This window comes from Rhamphochromis longiceps, linkage group LG10 (assembly GCF_057381845.1).
Source record: "Rhamphochromis longiceps isolate RC_006_pf linkage group LG10, R_longiceps_female_GT1.1, whole genome shotgun sequence".
Lineage (NCBI taxonomy): Eukaryota > Metazoa > Chordata > Actinopteri > Cichliformes > Cichlidae > Rhamphochromis > Rhamphochromis longiceps.
In genome coordinates, this window is record NC_140566.1 from 12,508,097 (window position 1) to 12,530,262 (window position 22,166).

General features: G+C 38.6%; 1 protein-coding gene across 1 annotated transcript; it reads right to left on the minus strand.

The window, feature by feature from the left end:
• Positions 1–6,598: 6,598 nt before the first annotated feature.
• rps6ka4 (ribosomal protein S6 kinase A4) lies at positions 6,599–20,655 on the minus strand. The gene is made up of 18 exons (XM_085420215.1): positions 19,700–20,655; positions 18,336–18,407; positions 17,770–17,837; positions 17,211–17,361; positions 16,875–16,990; positions 15,553–15,660; positions 15,339–15,419; positions 14,900–15,003; positions 13,726–13,876; positions 13,465–13,626; positions 13,161–13,286; positions 11,399–11,532; positions 11,169–11,262; positions 10,891–11,061; positions 9,430–9,621; positions 9,190–9,349; positions 8,927–9,090; positions 6,599–8,831 (listed from the first exon to the last, which is right to left on the minus strand). Exons 1-18 carry the CDS (start codon positions 19,785–19,787, stop codon positions 8,619–8,621), a joined length of 2,355 nt encoding a protein of 784 aa, XP_085276341.1. The 5' UTR covers positions 19,788–20,655; the 3' UTR covers positions 6,599–8,618.
• Between the last annotated feature and the right edge of the window lie 1,511 nt (positions 20,656–22,166).

The window sequence follows — 22,166 nt, forward strand, 5'->3', positions numbered from 1 at the left end:
ATTACATTTATTCTGTGCAAATCATCCGCCCAGGGACTGATTTGATTAATGGCTCAATGGCACATTATTTTCACGGTATCCATCGTTTCTGAGACGCTCATTGTGGCCTTTGTGTTCTCAGTGCCAAGCATCCTAGTGACCCCCGGTGGTGAGGAGTTTATGCTGCAGCGTTCAGGACCATGGACAGTGTCAGAGTTTATGAAACTTAACGGTGAACTAATAGAGCGTCGTGGCTCCTTGATGGGCAATATTTCTGACATATATATTATCATGAACCACATATTTTAATAGGCTGTTAAATATTTCATTAAGCTCTCTGATCAGTTAAATAGCTTGATGAACAAAACGAAGCTTAAACTGAGCCGTGGAGCATAAACCAGCTGCAGCACGGAGGAGTTTTAAGTTTTAGTGCAGCAGCACACTTCACTCATTAAAGCTGTGAGGTTTCACACAGCAGCATGAAGAAAAATCTGAACAAACAATACACCTTGAAAAGGACTTTTAATTTTTGGTATGCCACAAATTGTTAAAGCGAGGTTAATAGCAGCTTTGATGGCATCTTCACAGGCGTCTGTACGGCTGTTGATATGCCTAAGCTGACAAAAAAACATAAAAAAAACACCCAAAAAACCCAGTAACTGGTGTTTAATTCATGGCTTGTCTGTGCGAAAGTGCGATGTTTATGAGGAAACACACATTTCTTCCTGCAGATACAAAAGTCTTGCCCTTCCGATTGTGGAGCTGCTTGCAGGACACGCTTTGCCAATAAAAGCAGCCTTTGCTGCGGCACACAGTCAGTAGAATATGTGAAACGGTGAGTTTGATTAGCCCCGAGGCTCAGCAGGGGATTCATCTGCTGCCAGCGATCAATAAGGGGGCTGCAAAGCATGCCAATCAGTTTTATTGGTTTCTCCTTGCTTTTGTGTTACCACATGCATCACTGCCGCCAATATGATATTCCCCTGTGTGAGAGTCTACAGATCTGATCCAGAGCAGAAGAAATATCTGAAACTACTGGATGGATTACAATGAAGTTTTGTACAGATGTGCATGATTCCCAGAGGACACTGACCGGTCCACCTGACTGTCTCCTGTTAAATCAGCTCTAGCTTCAGCTTGTCTAAGCTCTCTGTACTTCTCTACAGTAACTCCTGCTGCTGAATGAAAAGAAAAATATTTTCCCAGTGGCTAATTAACAGTATGTAAACCTCAAAACTGCAGGTAACACAGTTACCTATTTGGGTATTTGCTCCAGTAAAGGCAACTTAACATTATCAATTTGGTTTCAGGCTGAAATTTCTTCACAGCTGCTTATTATTTACTAATAATGTTTTTTTCTCTCTTTTTTCACTTGTGATCATTGTTATCTTACTAGGATAATATTTGTAGATCAAATTTTGATCTTTTTTGTCTTTCCCTACATGCACTGATGAGGTTTAGTTCATATTTACATAAAAGACAAAAGCAGGGTGTTGTTTTAAGAGGGTCTAAATTATATCTACTTAACAGCAAGTCGTGGCCCTATCTTTCAGAATACTCTACACAACTTTATGCAGATGATACTGTCATATGTACAAAAGGTTCTTTTTTAATATTTTTCCATGTCCCAACATTAAGATCCTAAAAATCTGCCTTTCAGCTAACAAATTACTGCTGCGAACATCTAATACTTATTTAACGCTTCCTGGTGTGAGGCATAAACGCAACATTGAATCCAACTTTTTGGCTTTAACCTGCAATGATCGTAGAGCACTTCAGAAAATATACAACAACATCCCACCAATCCCAAAGGTGCAATGTTGTAGCAAACATCGAGACTCATCAGACCACATGTTTTTCTCATCTTCTGTTATCCAATTTTGGTGAGGCTGTTTTTAGCTAACCGTAGCACCCAGTGCAGTCTTCTGCTGCTCTAGACCATCTGCTACACAATTCAAAATGTTCTACATTCAGAGATGCTCTTCGACATACTTTGGATGTTACAAGCTGTTATTTGGGTTACTGTTGCCTTCCTATCAGCTCGAACCAGTCTGGCCATTCTCCCTGACCTCTGGCATCAACTGCTGCTCACTGGAGTTTTCTCTTTTTCTTTGTATAGAGAGAGTCCCAGCACAGCAGCAGTTTCTGAAATACTCTGACCAGTCTGTCTGGCACCAGGTTGTCTTGACCATGTCTCCTTGCCTAATTGTAAGCATTTGCTTCCATTTGCACTGAAATTTACATTAATAAGTAGTTGTCAGTAGAAGATGTCAAATGTACATCATTGTACATTGTTTGATGGACATTGTCTGGCTTCCTCTTGATATCCTGTGGGACCCCTGAAAACAAAAAGTTACTTATTTTATTCAAATATCTTATCTTGTTATAATAAATGTATGCTTTATCCACCATGAGGTAACAAAAAATGCAATTAATCTCATATGATGATACCTGATAACTAATTACTTCAGTTTTGCTCTATTTTACATTTGTGTGTAGTGCTAAATTAAGAGGTAAACTCTACACCCACTAAACAGCTGTTTGCTTCTCCTTTCATCAGTGCTTCTGTGAGTGCTACAAACGCTTTACTGCAGTGTTTTTTCACAGGATTGTTGGTACATGGCACAAGGTGTCTTTTAGTGCCTTGCCCTAAGTAATTAAGGCCTTGCATCAATCAGTGGACATTGTGTCCTTTATTATCCTGATCCTCACGTCCTCTGCTGCTAATTGCTGCTTTGTCCTGAGCATTGTTTCAAACATCCACGTAGCCTAATGGCCATATGTAGCACATAAACGCTCTAAACCCGGTGCTGCTCCCCATCAAGCATCAAATGATGCAGATGAATGATGCAAGGGTCAAATTAATATGAGGTCAGGCATTTTTAAGTATCTAACAGCTGATTCTTTTAAGCACAGGGACAAATTAATATGTTTCATGGCAGGAGCCAAATGTTAGAGCTGACACGGCAGAAAAGAACTGAACACAAAGGACACTGGGCAGCACGCAGCAGCCACCTAATGGTACAGTAAACTCATTACATAGACATGGAAACTGGGAACAAAGAGAGAGAATAATAAATGTTCAGACAGGAAATTGGATATAAAGAAAATTATTTTTTGCTTTGTTACACCAGCAGTACAGTGAAGTATATGGCAATCAGAAGTGTCCTCATGCAGGGATCAGCACTGTTAAGCAGCTCAGCTGTACTGGAGGCTCAGTAGGAACAGAAGTAAAAGGCTTTGAGGGATAGTTTGAGTGAAAGGAAACAGCCCGCCAATATTTACAGAGGCTCAATTCCCACTGCTGCCTTTCTTCTTACTGCCACTTAACACACCCATACTAAAAATAGAGCTAATGTTCACAGGTTCAGCAGTAGATGTGAACAGTTCCAGGACACCAAGATCAAGACCAAGTACAGGAATAAATATGCAGTCATTAAAAGACCAATTCTGTGTTCAGATCAGCTCGTAGACTATAGGAAGCACACGTGCAGACGCAATCACGCGGCCAAACATCCGTTGTCAACATGTTTTGATTCACTAAGAAGCAGCGGCAGAGGAGATTCTGAACATCTAGCCCACATTTGTATGGAATATTTAACCTTGGAGGAGGATTTACTGTTGTGGTACGGCATAAAAGAGCAAATGGAGAATAATGAAAATAATGAATAATGAGGCACATAACATTAAACCGCAATTTTAATATGTGCGGCCAAGTGTGAAGCAGTGGAATAAAAAAAATATGTGGAATTAAAAAGTGTGAAGCAAAGAATAAGCAGCTCCAAGTCCGAGACCATGATTCTCAGCTGGAAAGGTGATGTCGATTTAAAAGTCAGTCTACACTCATGGTCACGAGCTATGGGAGGTCTTGGATACAAGCAACAGAAATGAAAGGGTGGCTGGCCTCTCCCTTAGAGACAGGGTGAGGAGCTCAGTCATTTGAGAGCCGCTGCTCCACATTGATATGACCCAGTTGAGTTTGTTTGGAAATCACCTAGGTGAGGTGTTCCAGGCATGTCCTAATGTTCGGAAGCCCCGGGGCAGACCCAGGACTCATCCCCACCTCCCAACCCCCCGGATGAGCTGGAGGAGGTGGCCAGGGGAGTCTTGGCTTCTCTCCTTAGACTGCTGCCCACACAATCCAAATCCAGATAGCACATTTTCATTTGTTTGCACGCAAAAACAGGTATTCTAGTTTAACAAATGCACTTCTCATACAGTAAGTAATTATTGCCTTAACAATATAATAGGCATGTTGTATGTTTCCCAGAATTTTATATGAAGGTGAAATTGATTGTAGAGAATATACACTGCTCAGAAAAACAAGGGAATACTGAAATCACACATTATTCTCACATCAGTGATAGATTCATCTTTATCATCCAAGAACTGCCTTCACACTCTGGTATCCAACAGCAGTCAGCACATAGGGGTCTGTACGATCCTCAAAAGCCTTACTTCTCCAGACCGTCACTGACTAACTTCCAAACCTGTCTTACCAGATGATGTTCCAGGCAGCATCGCACATCGTCTCCAGATTCTTTCATGTTGTAACCTGCTCTCATCTGTGAAGAGAATGGGGTGCTAGTGGCAGATCTGAAAGTTCTAGTATTCTCTGGTGAACCATAATTAAATTGCACATTGCAAGACTGTGAGCCCACTAAGACACATCAGGCTTACATGCCACCCTCATGCAGTCCATTTCTGATAGTTTTGTCAGAAACTGCAAGAGTAGCTGACTGGAGGTCACATCATAACGCTCTGACAGGAGCAGGTACCAATCCTGCTGCTGAGTCGATGGCTCTCTAAAGCCCTGTGCAGCTCTCGTAGAGTAACTACCTGTCTCCTGGTATCTCCTCCACACATTTGAGACTCTGTTAAGAGACACAGAAAACTGAGTTTTTCCATTTTTCTTTCTTTTATTAAGAATTCTGTTTTTTTAAACATGTATTGCTAAAAAGAAATTAAACAAACACTTTTTAATCAAAGTGTAGCATCAGGTGAGTAAAACTACATTGATATTGACCTTGTTAGTAAAGTAGTAGAGGGGGTTGTTAATCATGGCCGTAGAAGGTGTTTAACATCAACAGGAGGTGAATCTGCTCCTTTGTGCAAGGAAGAGCAGGATAAGCACTGCCAGGTCCCCCACTGCTGCCGTGTGCTTTTCACAGATAAGATCATACAAGTACATGGAGACCATAGAAACTCTCGAGTACCATTTTGGGTTGCTGCAATGAAATTTCAACAAAAATGGACTAGCCTGCCTTATCATTTTTTCACATTGATTTTTATGGTGTCTTTGAGTTTAGCCCTTCTGTAGGTTGATGACTTTAATTCGCACTGAGCGATGTGGCATCCTTTCATTGCTATGTGCAACGCACAATGAATATAATGAAAATAAACTGTGAAACGTGTATTATAGAGTGCAATACAAGCTAATGCTTAAATATAACTTTCCTTTTAATTGGATGACACAAAGTATTCATGTATTTGTGTCACTGCATTTAGATTATTTTAATGTTCTGCTAACCAACTTGGACAAATCATCTCTTTCACACCTCCAAGCTTTACAAAATGCTGCGACTATTAACACCACAGTGAGTACCCTCACATCACTCCTATTTTATATTCTTTATATCAGCTCCCAGTAGATTTTAGGATTCATTTTAAATTCTTGTGTTAACACACAGAGAACTAAGCAGCCAAGCTGCAGATTATATATCCCAGCTTCTTACAAAATACATTACTGCTCGCTGTGACAAGAATTTGCGAGGCATTCACTGTACACGTCTAAAGACTAGTGGTGTACAGAGCCTTTCAGTTTGTGGCACCAAGGCTGCAGAAAAGTCCACCACTACAACTATGGATAGTTGACTCTGTGGACTGTGTTCAGCACTTTGTGACTGTCCTAATTCAATTTGTGACTATCTTTACTTAATTACTTCTATAACAGGATATCAGCAATACGATTTAAGCGTGTGAAATGTCATTTCACCCTAGAAGAATCAGTGCTCTGTATCTTAAATACATGCAAGCTCTTGTTTTGCAAAAACTAAAAATGTGTATCAAAAGAAATTCTACACAAGAAACTATTTTAACTTCCTAAGACCCGAACTCTTCCACAGCATGCATTTTTAATTTCTCTTTGATATTTGGGCATATTGGGGCCCAATGAATGTAAAAACAAAGAATTACCAGATTCTTTTAACCTTATTTTTGTTTTTAAGAAAAATGAGATCCACATATGAGGATATTCGTTTAAAATTTTGATAGAACAGTAGCAGTATAATGTCCTCGTAAGTGGATATCAGGCCCTTGTAGAGCAAAATTGAGTATTTTAGTCTAAATAACCCAAAATGTGATGTCCACATATGTGGACGCCAGGTCCTAGGAGGTTAAATCACAGATGTATGAGGGAATGTTGGCCACTTCCCTCCCTCTGTCAAAAAAAAGGTACATTCATAAAATAGCCTTAATCAAATAGAAGTGCTATCAGGGCTCGTGCACAATGAAGTATGTTTGAACAAATTCTCATTTGGGGTCTCCAACCCTCTGAGCACTGCGATTTCAAGCATTACAGCACAATTACAACACCGAGAAGACAAACCACACAGTAATCTATTGAAAAGTAATGTTTATTTTGCACCAGCCAAAAAAATAAAATAAAAACATTGCGGTGCAAAAAGACAAATCCCAGCAACAACACCAGAGACAGTGCAACTCAGTAAAATAATGCTCGGGAAAAGAGAAGAGAGAATATCTATGGCAACCAAATAATACCAATATCAATAAAAGCAGTTTCTTAAGTAAAAATACCAAACAAACAACCGGTTACCTTCAAACAGACAACGGCTTCAAACAACAACAGGAAAATATTACAGTAACTTGCAATTATGCTTCATCTGGTTCAGAAATATCAATACAACCAATCTCCCATCGCCACTCAGTTATCATACAGCAACATTCACGCCGGGCTGGTACACAACAAGAGCCAAATTATGATAATCCCATTACCACAGCATTAAAATCAATTACATGTAATAAATATCAGTGAAAGCACCTTTAAAGCTGAAATGTGTGTTAACTGATCAACTGACTGTGCAACATGTAAAAAAGAAAAAAAAAGAGGCAAGTCCATTAAAAAACATTACAATATACCACCCAAACAGCTGATCAATTTCAAATCATTACATACATTATTTTTTCTCTAAAGCATGATGATTATATACAAAGCTCTCATAGGATGGTGGCCCCATCCTTAAAAAAACAACCAAAAAAGTCACAATTAGGTGTCTCATTCTGAAACGTAATTTGAAGTTCAAAGCCATCAAATGTTTTAAAATCACTTCTGTGGAAAAATAAAGACGAAAGCCAGCCTGGATGAGCTTAATCGTTGAGCATCAACCTTGCAATCAGACTACCGCCCGCATTTGATACCATCAGGAATAAAAACTGTAATAATCATTCAAAGTTCACAAAGGCGATGTGCGTTCAAAATCACCAGCCACATTCGGCTTCCATCTACGTGCAAACACTTGAGCTGCACTTGGTAGCGTAGAAAAACAGAAAATACTCCAAGTAACTTTTTTTTCAATGACTCAAAGATACCAAAAATAGAAAAAGTTCTTACAGTCCATCATCACAACAGATTAGCATGCTAGAAATTTTCAGACAGGCACAATAGCGCGAGTAATATACAGCAAGTATGATGAAAATCGCACTCCACTGCATGTCTGCTTCTGTGTCTCCATGTCTTTTTTTTGTTTTAAACAGCTGCTACTGTTGGACACATCTTGACACACAATCAAAACACTTCTTCAGAGCCACATAATCCCAGCTCCTCAAAGTGTTCAGTGGGATCCGTACAGTGAGTAGTGTACTGCAGGTGCAGCTTCTTTGCAAAGACCGACAGCATTAATCATCCTATAGAATCCTTAAGGTTTTGCACCCCACAGTAATCTCTCTCTGTGCTCCATCCTTCCAGAAATTTGCTGCTTTTTTTTTTTTTTTTTTTAAACCATTTGATCATTTGACATTCTCTGCAAACACCTGAATCTTGCTCGCTCTTAACAGAGCACAGTGTCGACTTCTGCAGTTTTTGTGTTAATCATTATATTTGTGGCAAAAAACTCAGCAGTACAATCAAAGAATTAAACCTGCAAATTACTGGAAGGACTGTTCATTTGCCGTGTACAAATGTGTGCCTCTTCACAATGACTTAATGGATGTATTCACTTCTTTTGCTTTGTATATGGCTTCTGCTTATTTATGGCTCCTTTTTTCCCTTTTCCCTATGTAGCCAGGCACTGTTTCTTACCCACAGTGAAACCAGGTAAATGTCTCATTTTTAACTTTTAGTGTGCGATCTCACCAAAATAAAGTGAGTGAATACTGAATAAGTATTAAAAGTTTCTGACAGTCAGGCCTCCTCTTCCACCACAGAAAATACATGTTTTGTTTTTTAAAGAATACAGCGTTAGGAATGAAAACCTGCAGCTGTTAAAGTGGAATTATATTTTACATGAAGTGAAGACAGTGTTCTCATTTGTCAGTATGCTTTTGCTTTTTTTAACTGACTGCTGGAGGACGTTGTGCTACTGTACAAGCACGTAACACTTTCTCCCTGTTCTGTTGCCAGGCTAGCTCTGCTTTGGGATCACGGCTTGCTTTGGCTGTGTTTTGGATGCTGTTGCAGAGGCAGTGGATGAAGTGGAAGAAGACGAAGAAGAAGAGGATGAACTCCATCGGGTCTCTACTCCTGTGCTGGTCATCTTCATCTTTCGTCGTTTCGCAAGGGGAGCATTGTCGACACTTTTCAGAAAGAAGCCTTCTCGCTTACCTCGGTTGAAAGCCTGGTGAGAGTGGAAGGCGACAAAAGTGAGATAAAATACATTTATTTAAGATTCTTTCTGAGACCTTTTAGAAGTTTTTCACACCAATCTATTACCTTGTAGGTAGCATTGACATAAGTGCGGACAGTGGGCCCACTGGACTCGAGCACATCTGGCGTGCACAAAGGAGTGGTGGACATGGATGCTCCACCCTGAAGCCAGCTGTTCTCTTTCAGATCAGAGAGTTTGAGACGGCTCTCTGGATCCACTGTTAGCAGGCCTTAAAACAGGAAAAGAGACACAAACAAGCAAGCAATAGAGGAAATTCAACAGGCATTTATCTCAACTAAAGCAAACTAAGAACAAACATATTCAGTACCTTTAACAAGCTCTTTGGCATCCTCTGACACACCCTTCCAGGGCTCCCCATCCAATGAGAAATCCCCCTCTTTTATTTTTTGCATGATGTCAGCAGCATATGATGAGGTCATTCCACGCTGCTCACTCTGAAATGGCACCTGGCCTGAGAGCATGGTGTACTGAGAAAGACGCACACAAGGGTCATTAGTATTCAGTCAGCCGAGCTATGATAAAAATCAACATATTCAGATTCAATTACCAGGATGACCCCGAGACTCCAGAGGTCACAGGCTTTATCATATCCTGCACTCTCGAAAAGCTCTGGTGCTGCATACTGCAGCGTGAAGCAGGGAGTCTGCAGGGGGGCACTGCCTGCAGGGCACAGGCGAGCAAATCCAAAATCTATTACTTTCAGCACAGAGTCCTCCCCCTCATCTGCAAACAGCACGTTCTGTAAGGTAAACAAACAAAAGCCATGAGGATCAGCTCTTATTTTACTTACACATTAAGATTCAATTTTCCTGACAGAGTAAAGACTATTAGTAAATACGAGTATGACAGCCACCACCGGTTGGCATGTACCAGAACTTATGTGTAAACAGACAGTGCAAATAAACAGTTCTAATCCTTTTAGGTGTGCATCAAAATAAAAGCCATACTAGAGACATCTTAAAGTTATTAGGTGATATTTGCCAACATGTCTCATTCACAATCATTATGCACACCATATAAAAGCCTTCTTCAGTTGATTAAACCGTGCAGCCATCTTAAGAAGGGTGTGTGTGTGTGTGTGTGTGTGTGTGTGTGTGTGTGTGTGTGTGAAATCTTCTGCTTTCATTTTGAAAAGCACCACAAAAGTCACATCATGTGCTGTTGTCGAGCAGTAGCCTGCAGAGGTGAAAAATTAAGCCAACATAGAAGTGCCAAAAACTGCTGTTCCTAAATCGGAAATTTGAGGCTGGCTCCTAAAACGATTCAGCCTTGACAGACTTCCATTAAAAAAAACAACTAAACAGCATTAAATGAAAACATGTTTATAGCCTGGTACAAAAGTGGTTTTGACGTCTGTGGACAGTTTCCAATTTTATTTTTGTAATTTTTTTCAAACTTATTCATTTAAATGTTGAAGTTACTGGCACAGCTGCTTTGGGTCCAACAAAAGGAGCAGCCAATCAGTGTCTGCTAGGCTTCACGTGCACCACTTAAAGTCACTGAACTTGCTCCCTCCTACATGTGTGTGCTGCTGGGGCCTTCAAGAGCATTTTAAATAGAATTATTAGACAAATAATATTTGTGCTTCAGTTTTGGTGAATTCATTTGTTTTTAGTGTGTTACCTCTCCTACGTAAGGCTAATTAGCAGATATCTGTGTCTGTTCATTGCTCACGTTTGGTAGTTGATACACCAGTCTGTCATTTGAAAACATTAAATTTATGGAGAAGCTTCAAAATGCAGTCCAAAAACCAGTGAGTGACATCATGATGGCAACGTCCATGTTTTGGACAATCAGTGATTGTCGCTCTCTCTTTTTAAAAAAAACCCTTTTTAACCCGGATTACATCATGTAAAAGTCATGCTGAAAAAATAATAACGTCACACACATCTCTCACATATGAGACAGCAGATCCCCAGTTACAAGACTCTTTTTTTCTACCTTTTTAAACATGCGTGTTATATATATATATTGTCAGGAATGATAAAGTTATCAAATCTCCACCCACCTCTGGTTTGAGGTCTCTGTGTACGACTCCAGCCTCGTGCATGAAGCTGACAGCTGAGACCAGGCTCTGTAACAGCTGACTGGCCTCTGCCTCGCCAAACAGTTTCTTCCTCTTGATCCTTTCCAACAACTCCCCACCTCGCAGAAGCTCCATCACTAAATATGTGTGATACTGACAGAGACATGCAGAGAAGGCCATGAGGGCTGATGTTTTTATGTGTAGCTTAATATTGACCAATACATCATTTTTATCTTTATCCTATGTATTGTCCATTCTACCTGATCAGTAAAGATGTCATACAACTTGACGATGTTGGGGTGAGACTCACACTGCCTCAAGGCAGCAATCTCTCTATGAGTGTTTGCCTCCATTCTAACAAAGAAAGACAACATTAAGGGCATTCAGTCACCTTTACGTTCCAGCGGTACTGTGATACAGTAAAGTATTGACACATGGACACAGATCTGTTAAAGAGCACTGTACTAAGAAGTATTTCATCTCTGCTCACCTACGGCTGACGATCTTGACGGCGTACTCATGGCCAGTTTGCTTGTGTTTGCATTTCCTGCACACAGAGAAACTACCCTCGCCTAGAGGTGGTCCTTGAAAACACAGCTCATAGTGCTGAAAAAACTGGGATTCCTGAACAAAAAAAACATAGCATTGAGCCATCAAAGGAGATTATTATACTTCAGGCAATAGACATGGCCCCAGCAAAGCTAAAGGGATATTTTGACCTTTACATGAAGCAACCTTGAAATTCAGCTCCCACATTTGTAAAGAGAAATACCTTAAAACTGAAAAAGTAATTTGGAAAGATAAAACATGTTGTACTTTGTAAAACACAAAGTTTTACAAAGTACAACATGTCATCAAACTCTGCGTCCTAAGACAGGTCAAACTGGTTAAGACATTTTGGCCTAAAACAGGAATGCTTGTTAAGCACTGTTTGTAAGCTTTCCTCAAAGTCCACATAATATGTTTTTGCCAATTTTCTGTCATATCTGTATATAAACCTTTACAACACTGTATTCTATTTTAAACAGAACAAAAATTTTAAATAAATCATGAAGTCAGCGTTTGTGCAAGTAATTTCTTTGAGAACAAAGCTCAGCCTTCAGATAGCTCCAAATTTTCAGTTTCAGGCAGCATTTTCTGCTCACTCATTGTCATTCGTAGATTATCTCTTATATCATCATCTTAGACAAACACATGACTCTGACTGTGAGCACAGAACGCTCACCAATCTGCTGTTCAAACTTCCTGTTTATGACAGGAACCCAATCAGATGACTTTATGAAGGGCTTTATTCAGATTGTGGGTAAACTCAGGGGCCTCATCTTGGCTCAGTATAAGGTTACACAGGATTATTTCGAAATATGAATATGCAAAGCTACTCTAGTACAGTCTGAGAGTCCGATCATTGAGCAGGAGCACAGTAGATCCACTTTAAATTGTGCCTCTTACATGAATATATTAATAAGTAATATGTATAAATTTATCACTAGCTGGGTACACTCTATATAAAGAGATACTTTTATTTTTAATTCCCCAACTATATAACTTGGATAATAGTTTTGCTTTAATTAGTATTTTATATGTAGTGCTTTACAAAAAAATAAACCTTATATCTTACACTGCTATTATCAGGGAAGGAATTACTATGAAGTAACAATTCTGGATTGATCTAAAAATACATTTCACATTTGCCTAAGGAGCTTGGAAAGAAAGCGACTCGACCTATTTAAATTCACTCTCTTTCCCAGCTTCACAGACTACCATGACCCGGAATACTGAGAACCTACACAGAAATTTTACTTTTGCATATAAACATAATTTATTGTTTATCACTGTAATTAGAATCTGGATGACAACAGTATTTTAAAATTCCAGCTTACATCTTTTATAAATCTAATAACATAAAGTAATAGCTGCGAATTTCTTTGACTTCTGGAAGATTTTGGAACATTTTTTTAAAAGACGAGCTAAAAATATTGCTGAGTTGAGTCTGACACCTTTCACACGCAGGTGATAAATGTCAACTAGACAGCCTGACAAACTTTTTCTGTTCCAAATAGATTTTTGTGCTGTTTACCGAGATCAGTACAAAGTGTCTTGAATATTATTTAATAATACAAAGCATCCTGTCAGATAAAACAAACCAACTTCAGTTAATAATTTAGCTTCTCCTGCTCTTTTCCTTCTTTTCTAAACAGTCCTGAAACCAAACATATCACAGAATTATTTGAAAACACCCATACAGATCATACCTGTAACATTGCGCTGCGTTGGACAGAAGCAGAAGCTGGTCGGTCAGCACCAATTTGGGTTTCAACAAAGTCTCCCATGACTGCGTTCTTATTGAACAAGATGGAGGGTGCAATGAAAGAATAGCCCTAAAACAGAGGAGATGTGTTAGGTGTAACTATGATGTAGCTCACTGAAGAATTATTACAGCCTTTACTTATTAACAAGCACTTGTTGCACTTTTCAGATTGTAAAGTTAAATAATGCTTACAGGTCATGTTTGTAGAAACATTTGATAGAATCAGTGTGGAGGTGATGATGACTGACCTGGAACAGACGATCTGTGCTCGGGGGTGTGCTGGCTGGAGAATAAACAGGATCCATCCCAGTGAATTCCTCTGCAAAGTTCCCCACATCGAGTTCGCTCTTCAGCTCTGGCTTGAATGGACTTGCAACCTTCTTTTGTGCTAAGTCATCCCAGTTCAGTCCCTGTGAGGCAGAAAAGGAGAATGAAAGAGTTACAGATGAATGAACTGAGGTTACAGGGGAAAAGATGTTTAAGTGATAGACAGTTAAGGGACATCGGACCTTGAAGAAAGGATGTGCCTTGATATCTTCAGCCCCCCGCGGTCCAGATCCCAGCCTCTTGTGGGGATCTTTCACCAACAACTTTTTCAGCAGATCCTGAGCAATGGGTCCAATCATAGAGGGAAACGGCGGGTCACAGCGCAAAATACGTCTGAAGGGCAAAGGGAAGATATAAACATTTTGCTAACATACAGAAACAATGGACAAGAATACAACTGTGTCAACATTCATGCTCCTCCAATAATGGCCGATAAGATTTTTTACACAACATGAGGCACAAAATTATTCTTGGGATCATGCAGAAATTGTGGCATCACATACTTTGCCCAGCAAAGCTGCCACTAACTCTATTGTTTACAACACTCTCAGTACTGTTTCAGCAGCACTGAAAGTGTCGCAAACAGAAAACACATCACAGTTTGAGCAACTAGTTTCTGAGCCAACTAGTTTCTGAACTGCTGTTGTGGAAACTTCATCAGCAATGACCTTCATGTTTTCCTTTTCTATATACATTCTTTACAATGTAAAGAATGTCAGTCAATAATACACAACGCAAATTTAGAAAAACTTGGGATGAGCTAAATATAAATGCTGAATTTCATAAACCCATATTTTATTCACAATAGCACATAGAAGAGATGAATATTGTCCCATTCTTATCTGATATAGGATCCTATGTTCCTCTAACTCAGGGGTCCCCAACTCCAGGCCTCGTGGGCCGGTGTCCTGCAGTTTTTAGATGTGTCCGTGATCCAACACAGCTAATTCAAATGGTTAAATTATCTCCTCAACATGTCTGGCAGTTCTCCAGAGGCCTGGTAATGAACTAATCATTTGATTCAGGTGTGTTGACCCAGGGTGAGATCTAAAACCTGCAGGACACCTGGAGGAGGCCTGGAGTTGGGGACCCCTGCTCTAACTGTTTCTTTTCAGTGTCTTTTGTTGCCCCTGTTCAACTTTTTAAGATGTGCAACTACACTAAATTCAAATTTTTCTTAAAATGGTACATTTTCTCAGTTTTTTAGGTTCATTAATTCTTTTTCACTCCCATAAAAATCAGCATCAGCCGATGGGTTCATTTATTAGTAAAACACAGCTAATAACAGAGACAATTTGAATGAGTTAAGAAGGGCCAGGCAGATGATTTATGGAGATGGGATTGCACAGTACTCACTTTGACACCTCGCTTTGGGAGTTCCTCTCTCCCTCCAGGGTAAAAGGAGACGCACCTGTCAGCAACTCAAACATCAGGATCCCAAGACTCCACCAATCTACTGACTGAAGCAGAATACAGCTTGAAAAGCACAATAAAGAGGACAAGGAATTTTCACTGTGAATTATTTAAAGGTGGGTTTTTTGAGGCGGTACTGCCTTCCATAACAAAGATATTAAAGTCATCTTTGATTCACCACACTGGCCCAAAGTCATGAGTCTTAAAGCATCTGTAGTGTTAAATGTTTAAGCCTTCCCCGTACACTGATACATGTAAATATAAACATTAATTTAAATATTATTTTGTGCACAATATGTGACCATTCAAAATCTTTCAAATAACCAATGATCTTAACACCAAAACCTGCATTTGCTCCCTTGTTATTCTTTTTTTTTTTTACCTTGCCATGTCCTGATTTCCCTCTGATGATTTCAGGAGCCATGTACTCAATGGTGCCACAGAAAGAGTAGGTCCTCCCCTTCTGTGATGATCAGAAAACAAGCATACTTAAAAAAAATGTATTTCAGTTTGGATTGTGGTAACAGTTAAACACCCCAGGTATTATTTACATGTACACATTGCTATGCTCACACTGTAGTTTTAGATTTACTTACATCTTCTTCCAGAAACTCTTTGCTGAGCCCAAAATCTGTCAATACCACATGGCCATCACTGTCTAGAAGAATGTTTTCCAATTTGATGTCTCGGTACACAATCCCAAGCTGTACACAATGAAAATTTACCAGTGGCATTCATGTTAAAAGCTGTAATTTGTGAACAGAGACAGCAGGCAGTGCAAACAGAGAAACCCTAAAAACATTTTTACAACCAAAAAGGAAAAAGTGGCCACTTACGGTATGTATCTGTTATTTTTTAGTAATCACAGCATTTTCTAATCCCAGCTAGGGGTCCTAATCCCAAAATGTGTCAAAACAAATAACTGTCCAAACAACAGCAAGCCTATAATGCAGGAAATACTAGTCCCCAAAGTTGCTGTTGTTAAAATGCTTTTATTTGATATTATTTATAAAAGGAACGACTCATGAAAGTCTGCAGGATTTTCAGCCAATGTGGCTGGACAATTTCTTTGGACACTAATTTAAACACAAATCGACTATCTCATAACTTAAGTGCTGCAATGTGATCTTAGGATACCTAGTGAAGGTCATAATTTACAAAGAGATGGCTGAAATGCTTCCAAATAAAACCCTCAAGAACACACTCGTTATGTTTTAAAAAGGACCTTGAAAATGCACCCAATCACCCTCCATGTAGTGGTTTGTGTAACTACTCAAAGAAGTCATGAGTATCATTTAAGGCCACTGGTGCACACCTACTTTAAAGATAAATCTAAAACTAAAGTAGCTGTGAAACATCATTAGGAAACCACTTCTATGAGCTTCAGAATATTTCTCACAATAAAGAAACTCAGACTTCCTGTTCAACACTAAATGACAAAAGCTCTTTTCAGACATGGGGTGCATAATATTGCTGGCTTCAACAGACCGTTTACACAATGAAAATTTACTGATGTCATTCACTTTAAAAGCAGTATTATCTGAGCAGAGAAAGCAGCATGTGTCATGTATACACAGAAACACAATACTGCTGACTTTATCAATCTGTATACAACAATGTGAACGCAACCTAGTGTTTATGGAGCTAACGTAACATTAATCTGGTGAATAAAGTTAAATGCTTAACAGAAAGGCTTACTTCTTTAACCATCAGCTTGTTTTGATGAAACCAGAGCTAAAAGACCACAACCTAGAGCTTAAAATAGGAGTAAGTTGGGGTTGCGTCTCTGGCCTCACAACCCCAATTCTATGAAAAGTATCATATCGCTAAAATGCTTAGTTTGTGTAAGCAGCAGGCTCTAGCCAAAATTAAAGAAATAACTCTAGCATGTGTAAAAACTGGAAACAATAATCCTCACCTTGTGCAAGTGTTCTAGAGCCAGAATTATTTCTCCAATATAAATCTGTACTGCCTCTTCTGGAAAGTGATCCCGCTGGTACAAATGAGTGAACATCTCCCCACCGCTCACATAGTCTGTACTCACACACACAAACAAATACACAGGGAGCTTGAATAGACATAATACAAAGAACTACACAAACACACATTGTCCAAAAAAGAAAAAAAAAAAGAAATGCCAACAAAAACACATACAGTATAAGACAGAAACATAAAGAAGACCTTCAGTGTTTCAAGAGAGAAGAGTTCTCTATATTTGGTACATTTTTCCCAGTGTCCCACCCCGGTGTCTCACCCAGGATGAGATGTAGTTTGCTCTGAGTCTGAAAGGCATAGTGAAGAGTAACCAGGAAGGGAGACTGGCGGATGTGCTCCAGGACTTGTCTCTCAGTGCGAGTATGTTCTGTTGTCTTTGCCTTCTGAACGATAGCTGCTTTCTTTAACACCTAGGGCAGTGACCAAAATAAATTAAACTTCTCCATTCCTTCCGTGAACTTTCAGTGAATGGCACTTCGCTTTGGGGTATGTTGCAACATGCTGCAATCATGTCCAAGAGAAGGACATTATACAACCCAACGGCTTGCATCAAATCCAAAACGAGCAAATAAAATGGAAAAAAAAAAGATCATTTCTTGGTTTTAACATCTGATGTGCTGTCACTGTACCATGTTTAATCTAATATTGGCTTTAGATAATTAGCCAACTCATTTACATTTTACACAAAATGGTTATAAAATGTTAATAAAATCATAATTAATGACTTATTTTAAAGCACAGACTAGTAATTTACATTTTTAGCTAAAAAACCTGCTTTAAAATGTACATTCATTGAATTACAACACTAATAAAATTACCTTCATAGCATAGAGCTGGCTCACATCATGGCCGCTGTTCTTCCTGACCAAAAACACTTTCCCGTAAGCTAGACAAACAAATATTGAAAATTACTGCTGATGGTAAACAAGCAAACAGAGCAAACACAGATACACCATCGGATTGTGCCTAAAAGAGATGGTTTCCACTTCAAGACATAAATACTCGGTGAACAGGCAGCAAGATTAATCAAATCTGCAGAAATCTGAATCATTCTCACTCATTAAATTTAATTAGGTGTTCAATTGTTGATGGAAATAGCCACCAGGATCTCCTGTAGCTAATCAGTAACATCAACAGCATATGGATTCCCTGTTAATCATCAGATATTTTTCATGCTGTAACATTTAAATGAGAATATAAATGACATGAAACATTTTAACTTACAAACTACAAATATCAATTATAAACACTTTGCCTTCAAAATACTATCCAAGCCAGGGGAATCAACCAAGTCTGCTTTAAGTATATCTCATACCAGTACTTGACCTTTGACAACAGCTTCATCTTCATTTCATTCTATTCAGTGCTACATGCAGATCCTTACCTCCAGTGCCCAAGACCTTCAGCAGCTCAAAGTTCTCCATGCCGACTCTTTCAGTGTGACCTGTGAAGTTAGCTAGTAGTAGAAAGAAAAATAAAAGACAAGAACAGTGTTTACATTTCTATTTCTGTTCAAGTTTTTGTTTTAAAAAAGACAAGCCACACTGAGCTCTATCTTTTAAGGGAAGCTTTCTACACAAATAAAGTGGTGTACTTTTCTGGCTGGTTTTTCCCAAGTATATTAAAATACAAAAAGACATACCATATGTCTTGATATTAGCAAATGCTTTACCAATGTGCCTTTTCTTGTGTTATAATCCATGAATGCACTTTGATGTACCCTCTCTATAGATTAAAAGGTTGCTCTACTTAAAATCTACAATCTATCCAGTGAGCCACTAAGCAGATCACTTCACTTCACCTGTGACAGCTGGTGAAAAACATCCACTCACACTGTTTATTACACTACAGCCACATTTACAGCTTGACTTTACTACTCTTGGAGGGAGAGTACAACAGCAATTCTCTGATTTACTTGATTTTATCTGTGAGGATTTTTCTTTGTAAATTTACACTCTAAAATCAATTCAATGACAGATGCATTGTCCATTAAAAACTTATGACAAATTCTGTTCTTTAGTCTCTAATGCAAGCTAGGTGACCTAGATTGATTAAAAGCAAGTAACACGACAGAGTCTTTACAGAACAAAAAATATTTTTCATATTAAAGCAAAAATACTGATAATCCATTACAATCTTGAAAAATATTGGCTCGTTAATTTCTAATGCCCCCCAAACAATCTATTTTAAGTTTATTAAAGTCTAAGATGATTTTATTGTTTCTGTACACTATAGACTTTTCACATGCCCCTCAGCCTCAAAACAAACACACATTCACACAAAAGCTTAGCAAATAGCTAAACCAGATCACAAAGCAATGTTACACAAATCAAAGAAAAATCTGAAAGAAATGTAACAAAGTAATATCAAAGAAAACTGATTTTTTTTTCCCATTTAAATGGAGTATGTTTAGAGAAACATTTTTTGGTTACATTATATTTCGCTGCTTTATAACTTTAATATAATGGAACTCCAGTGTGTGAATATATTGTACAGCCCACATATATATACACATATATATGGAAAAGGAAAAGTATTTTAAAATCGGATAAACGTTTTACAGAAAAAAAAAACTGATGTGGTGATGTTAGCTGTGGGGTTGAATCAGCACATCAAAAAAGGAACAAACTGCATTCGTGCGGTGTTATTTAAATGATGAGATGAATTACAGTACACAGATGTTTCCTTTGTGGCTATGGTTATTATTATGATTACATACAGTGATAACAGACAATATGACTGACTTACCATTGGTGATTTGGTGCTTGACAGTACAGGCCCTTTCATTTGTTTTTCCATCAGAGTCTTCACTACTATCAGATGCGTCCCCAGACATATTTTAAAGAAAAGTGGACTACAGACTTTGCGATGAAATTGGTTTGTCTGGTGTTTTCTTATTTACGAGATTTTGCGTTTTACACTCAGCAGTTAAAACAATCTACTGTGGCTGCATTGTGAAGGAGACAAGGATTATCAAAATGAGCGGACAGCTGTATTCCAGACAATGCTGTTGCCCAAACCTTAATCCCCACTCGTTTGGCATCCTGGTGTTTGGCATTATTTATCTCATGTGATTGGTCGAAATCAATCAGAAAGAAGATTCATATTCCTGCTACTTAGAAGATGTTGTTTTTTCCCGTTACTGTGTCAATGATCGTCGGTATTAATTACGTAGTCTGAGTAACTGTATGTGTTATCTGCAGTTGAAATTTAACTAACAGTTTAAGTTGCTAATGTTAGCATTAGCTAAATAACTAGTCATTATTCATAAGTTAGCTGACGTTAATTGGTAATAACGTTAAACCTTCGGTTATATAAGCGACTGGTCAAAACAACGCGTTATAGTCGGTGTGTAAACAGCTTCAACGCTAACTACCGTATAATAACAAGACGTGTTACCTAGCCAGCTGGTGTGGTAGTAAATTGGCAGGGTAGCGGTAGCAGCTAACTAGCAAATGACTGCATTTGTCCGTCAAAGTTTGAACGTTAGCTAACCGCTGGTGTTTTGTTAGCAGTGTTAACTGGCCTCTTCAACTACCAGCGAACTGACCATGTTGGAAAAGGCCAGTTTGTGTAGTTCCTTGTCTTCTTTGTCACCAGTAGTCACAAACTAGTATATTCGTCCATTATAAAAAATTTTACATCTCACTTTATAATTTTTGTCAGCGCCTAGCAAACTGCTAACACCAGGATGCTTCCGACACAACCTGGGCGACGGTCAGTCACGTGAACTACTGGAGTGGGCGGAGCGAGATTGCTCAAGAGCTCAACGAAATCTGGCAATTCTGTGCCACAAACACTAGCTCAAGTTTTGCCCAGTAGTTACAACAAATGTCAAATGTTTTCTCTCCATTAATTAAAAAAAAAAAATCTACTAATGTTTATGCTTTTCATTTGTTCTGCCACACTTTGTCTTCCTTTAGAAAAAAAAAACAACTAACATTTTCCAGCATGCTACTAATGCCTATGTCTCTGTACGTTTAAATCTTATTTTATACCTAAATTCACAGGGGTCTAGATCAGTCATTTTATCTATCACTGGTATGCAAGTAGTGCAAGGTATTGAAACTGTAGGTCTACCCATCTGCCGACTCAGCGTCATGAAAAAAAGCCACCACTTCCTTTCAAGATACATTCAGATACTGTATATTTCACAGTACAACTGGTTTCCATTAGTACATTACACTTCCATGGACAATTCTGTTTACATCATGTGAGATGTGTGTACTTTATGATTACAATGGGGACTTGAATGATAGAAATGCCCTATTTCGTTGCTGTGCTGCACAAATAACTACATTTTATTATTCTACTGTGTATGTGTGGAAACAAAAGGCATTACAATAGAATATTTGAGTCCCTCTTGGAAACCGTAGCACAAAGATACTATGACAATGTTGTAACTTTGAGGTATCTGAAGCCACAAATTAGCAAAATTGTGGCAGAATGTTAGTTAGAAGTATAACTTTTCTTTTCAGAGGAAAGACAAGAAAAAAAAAAAGAAAAGAAAAAAAAGCTGAGCTGTCACAGAGAGGACATGTAACAGCAGTATGTGCAAAGATAAAGCAAAACGACTTTGCTGGGTGTGATGCACATTAGCAAGTTGTGACAGGGTGCAATGGGGTTAATCTAAGTTAACGCACAAGTCAACACACTCATCCAGCATGTGCTAGCACTGAAAGGTAAATCCACCCTTTAACTATCACATTCAGACCATCTTTAAAATCCATTTACACTTAATCACAATCTGTTCCAATCTAATGACTAAATTGTGCTGTTGCTTAGAGACAGCTGTAGATGATACGCGTCCAAATCATAATAACGTTTAATATGTTTTTAAGAGTCTCACACGTGCATTTAGGTGTTAAAAGGGATTGGATTAAACTTTGCACTTGAGGTGTAGGAAATGACCAGAAGAGGAAGCGCCAAGGAATGCGAATTCGGTGTTTCAACATAAAAGCACCGTATTTAATTAAACCTTAAAGTTGACAATACAAAGGTCAGGGACAACTTCAATTTGAGATGTGCTGCACATTATAATCATTATTTGGAGTGATTTTTACTCTTCTCTTTTCTGCTGTCTTTAAATCATGAACCACTAGGAAAATGAGAAAAGCCTGAGGATGGATTTGCCCTTTAAACACCGAACATGACGGTGTACTGCATCGTTTTATTATTATTTTTAGATGTATTAAAAACACCCGTACACATGAAT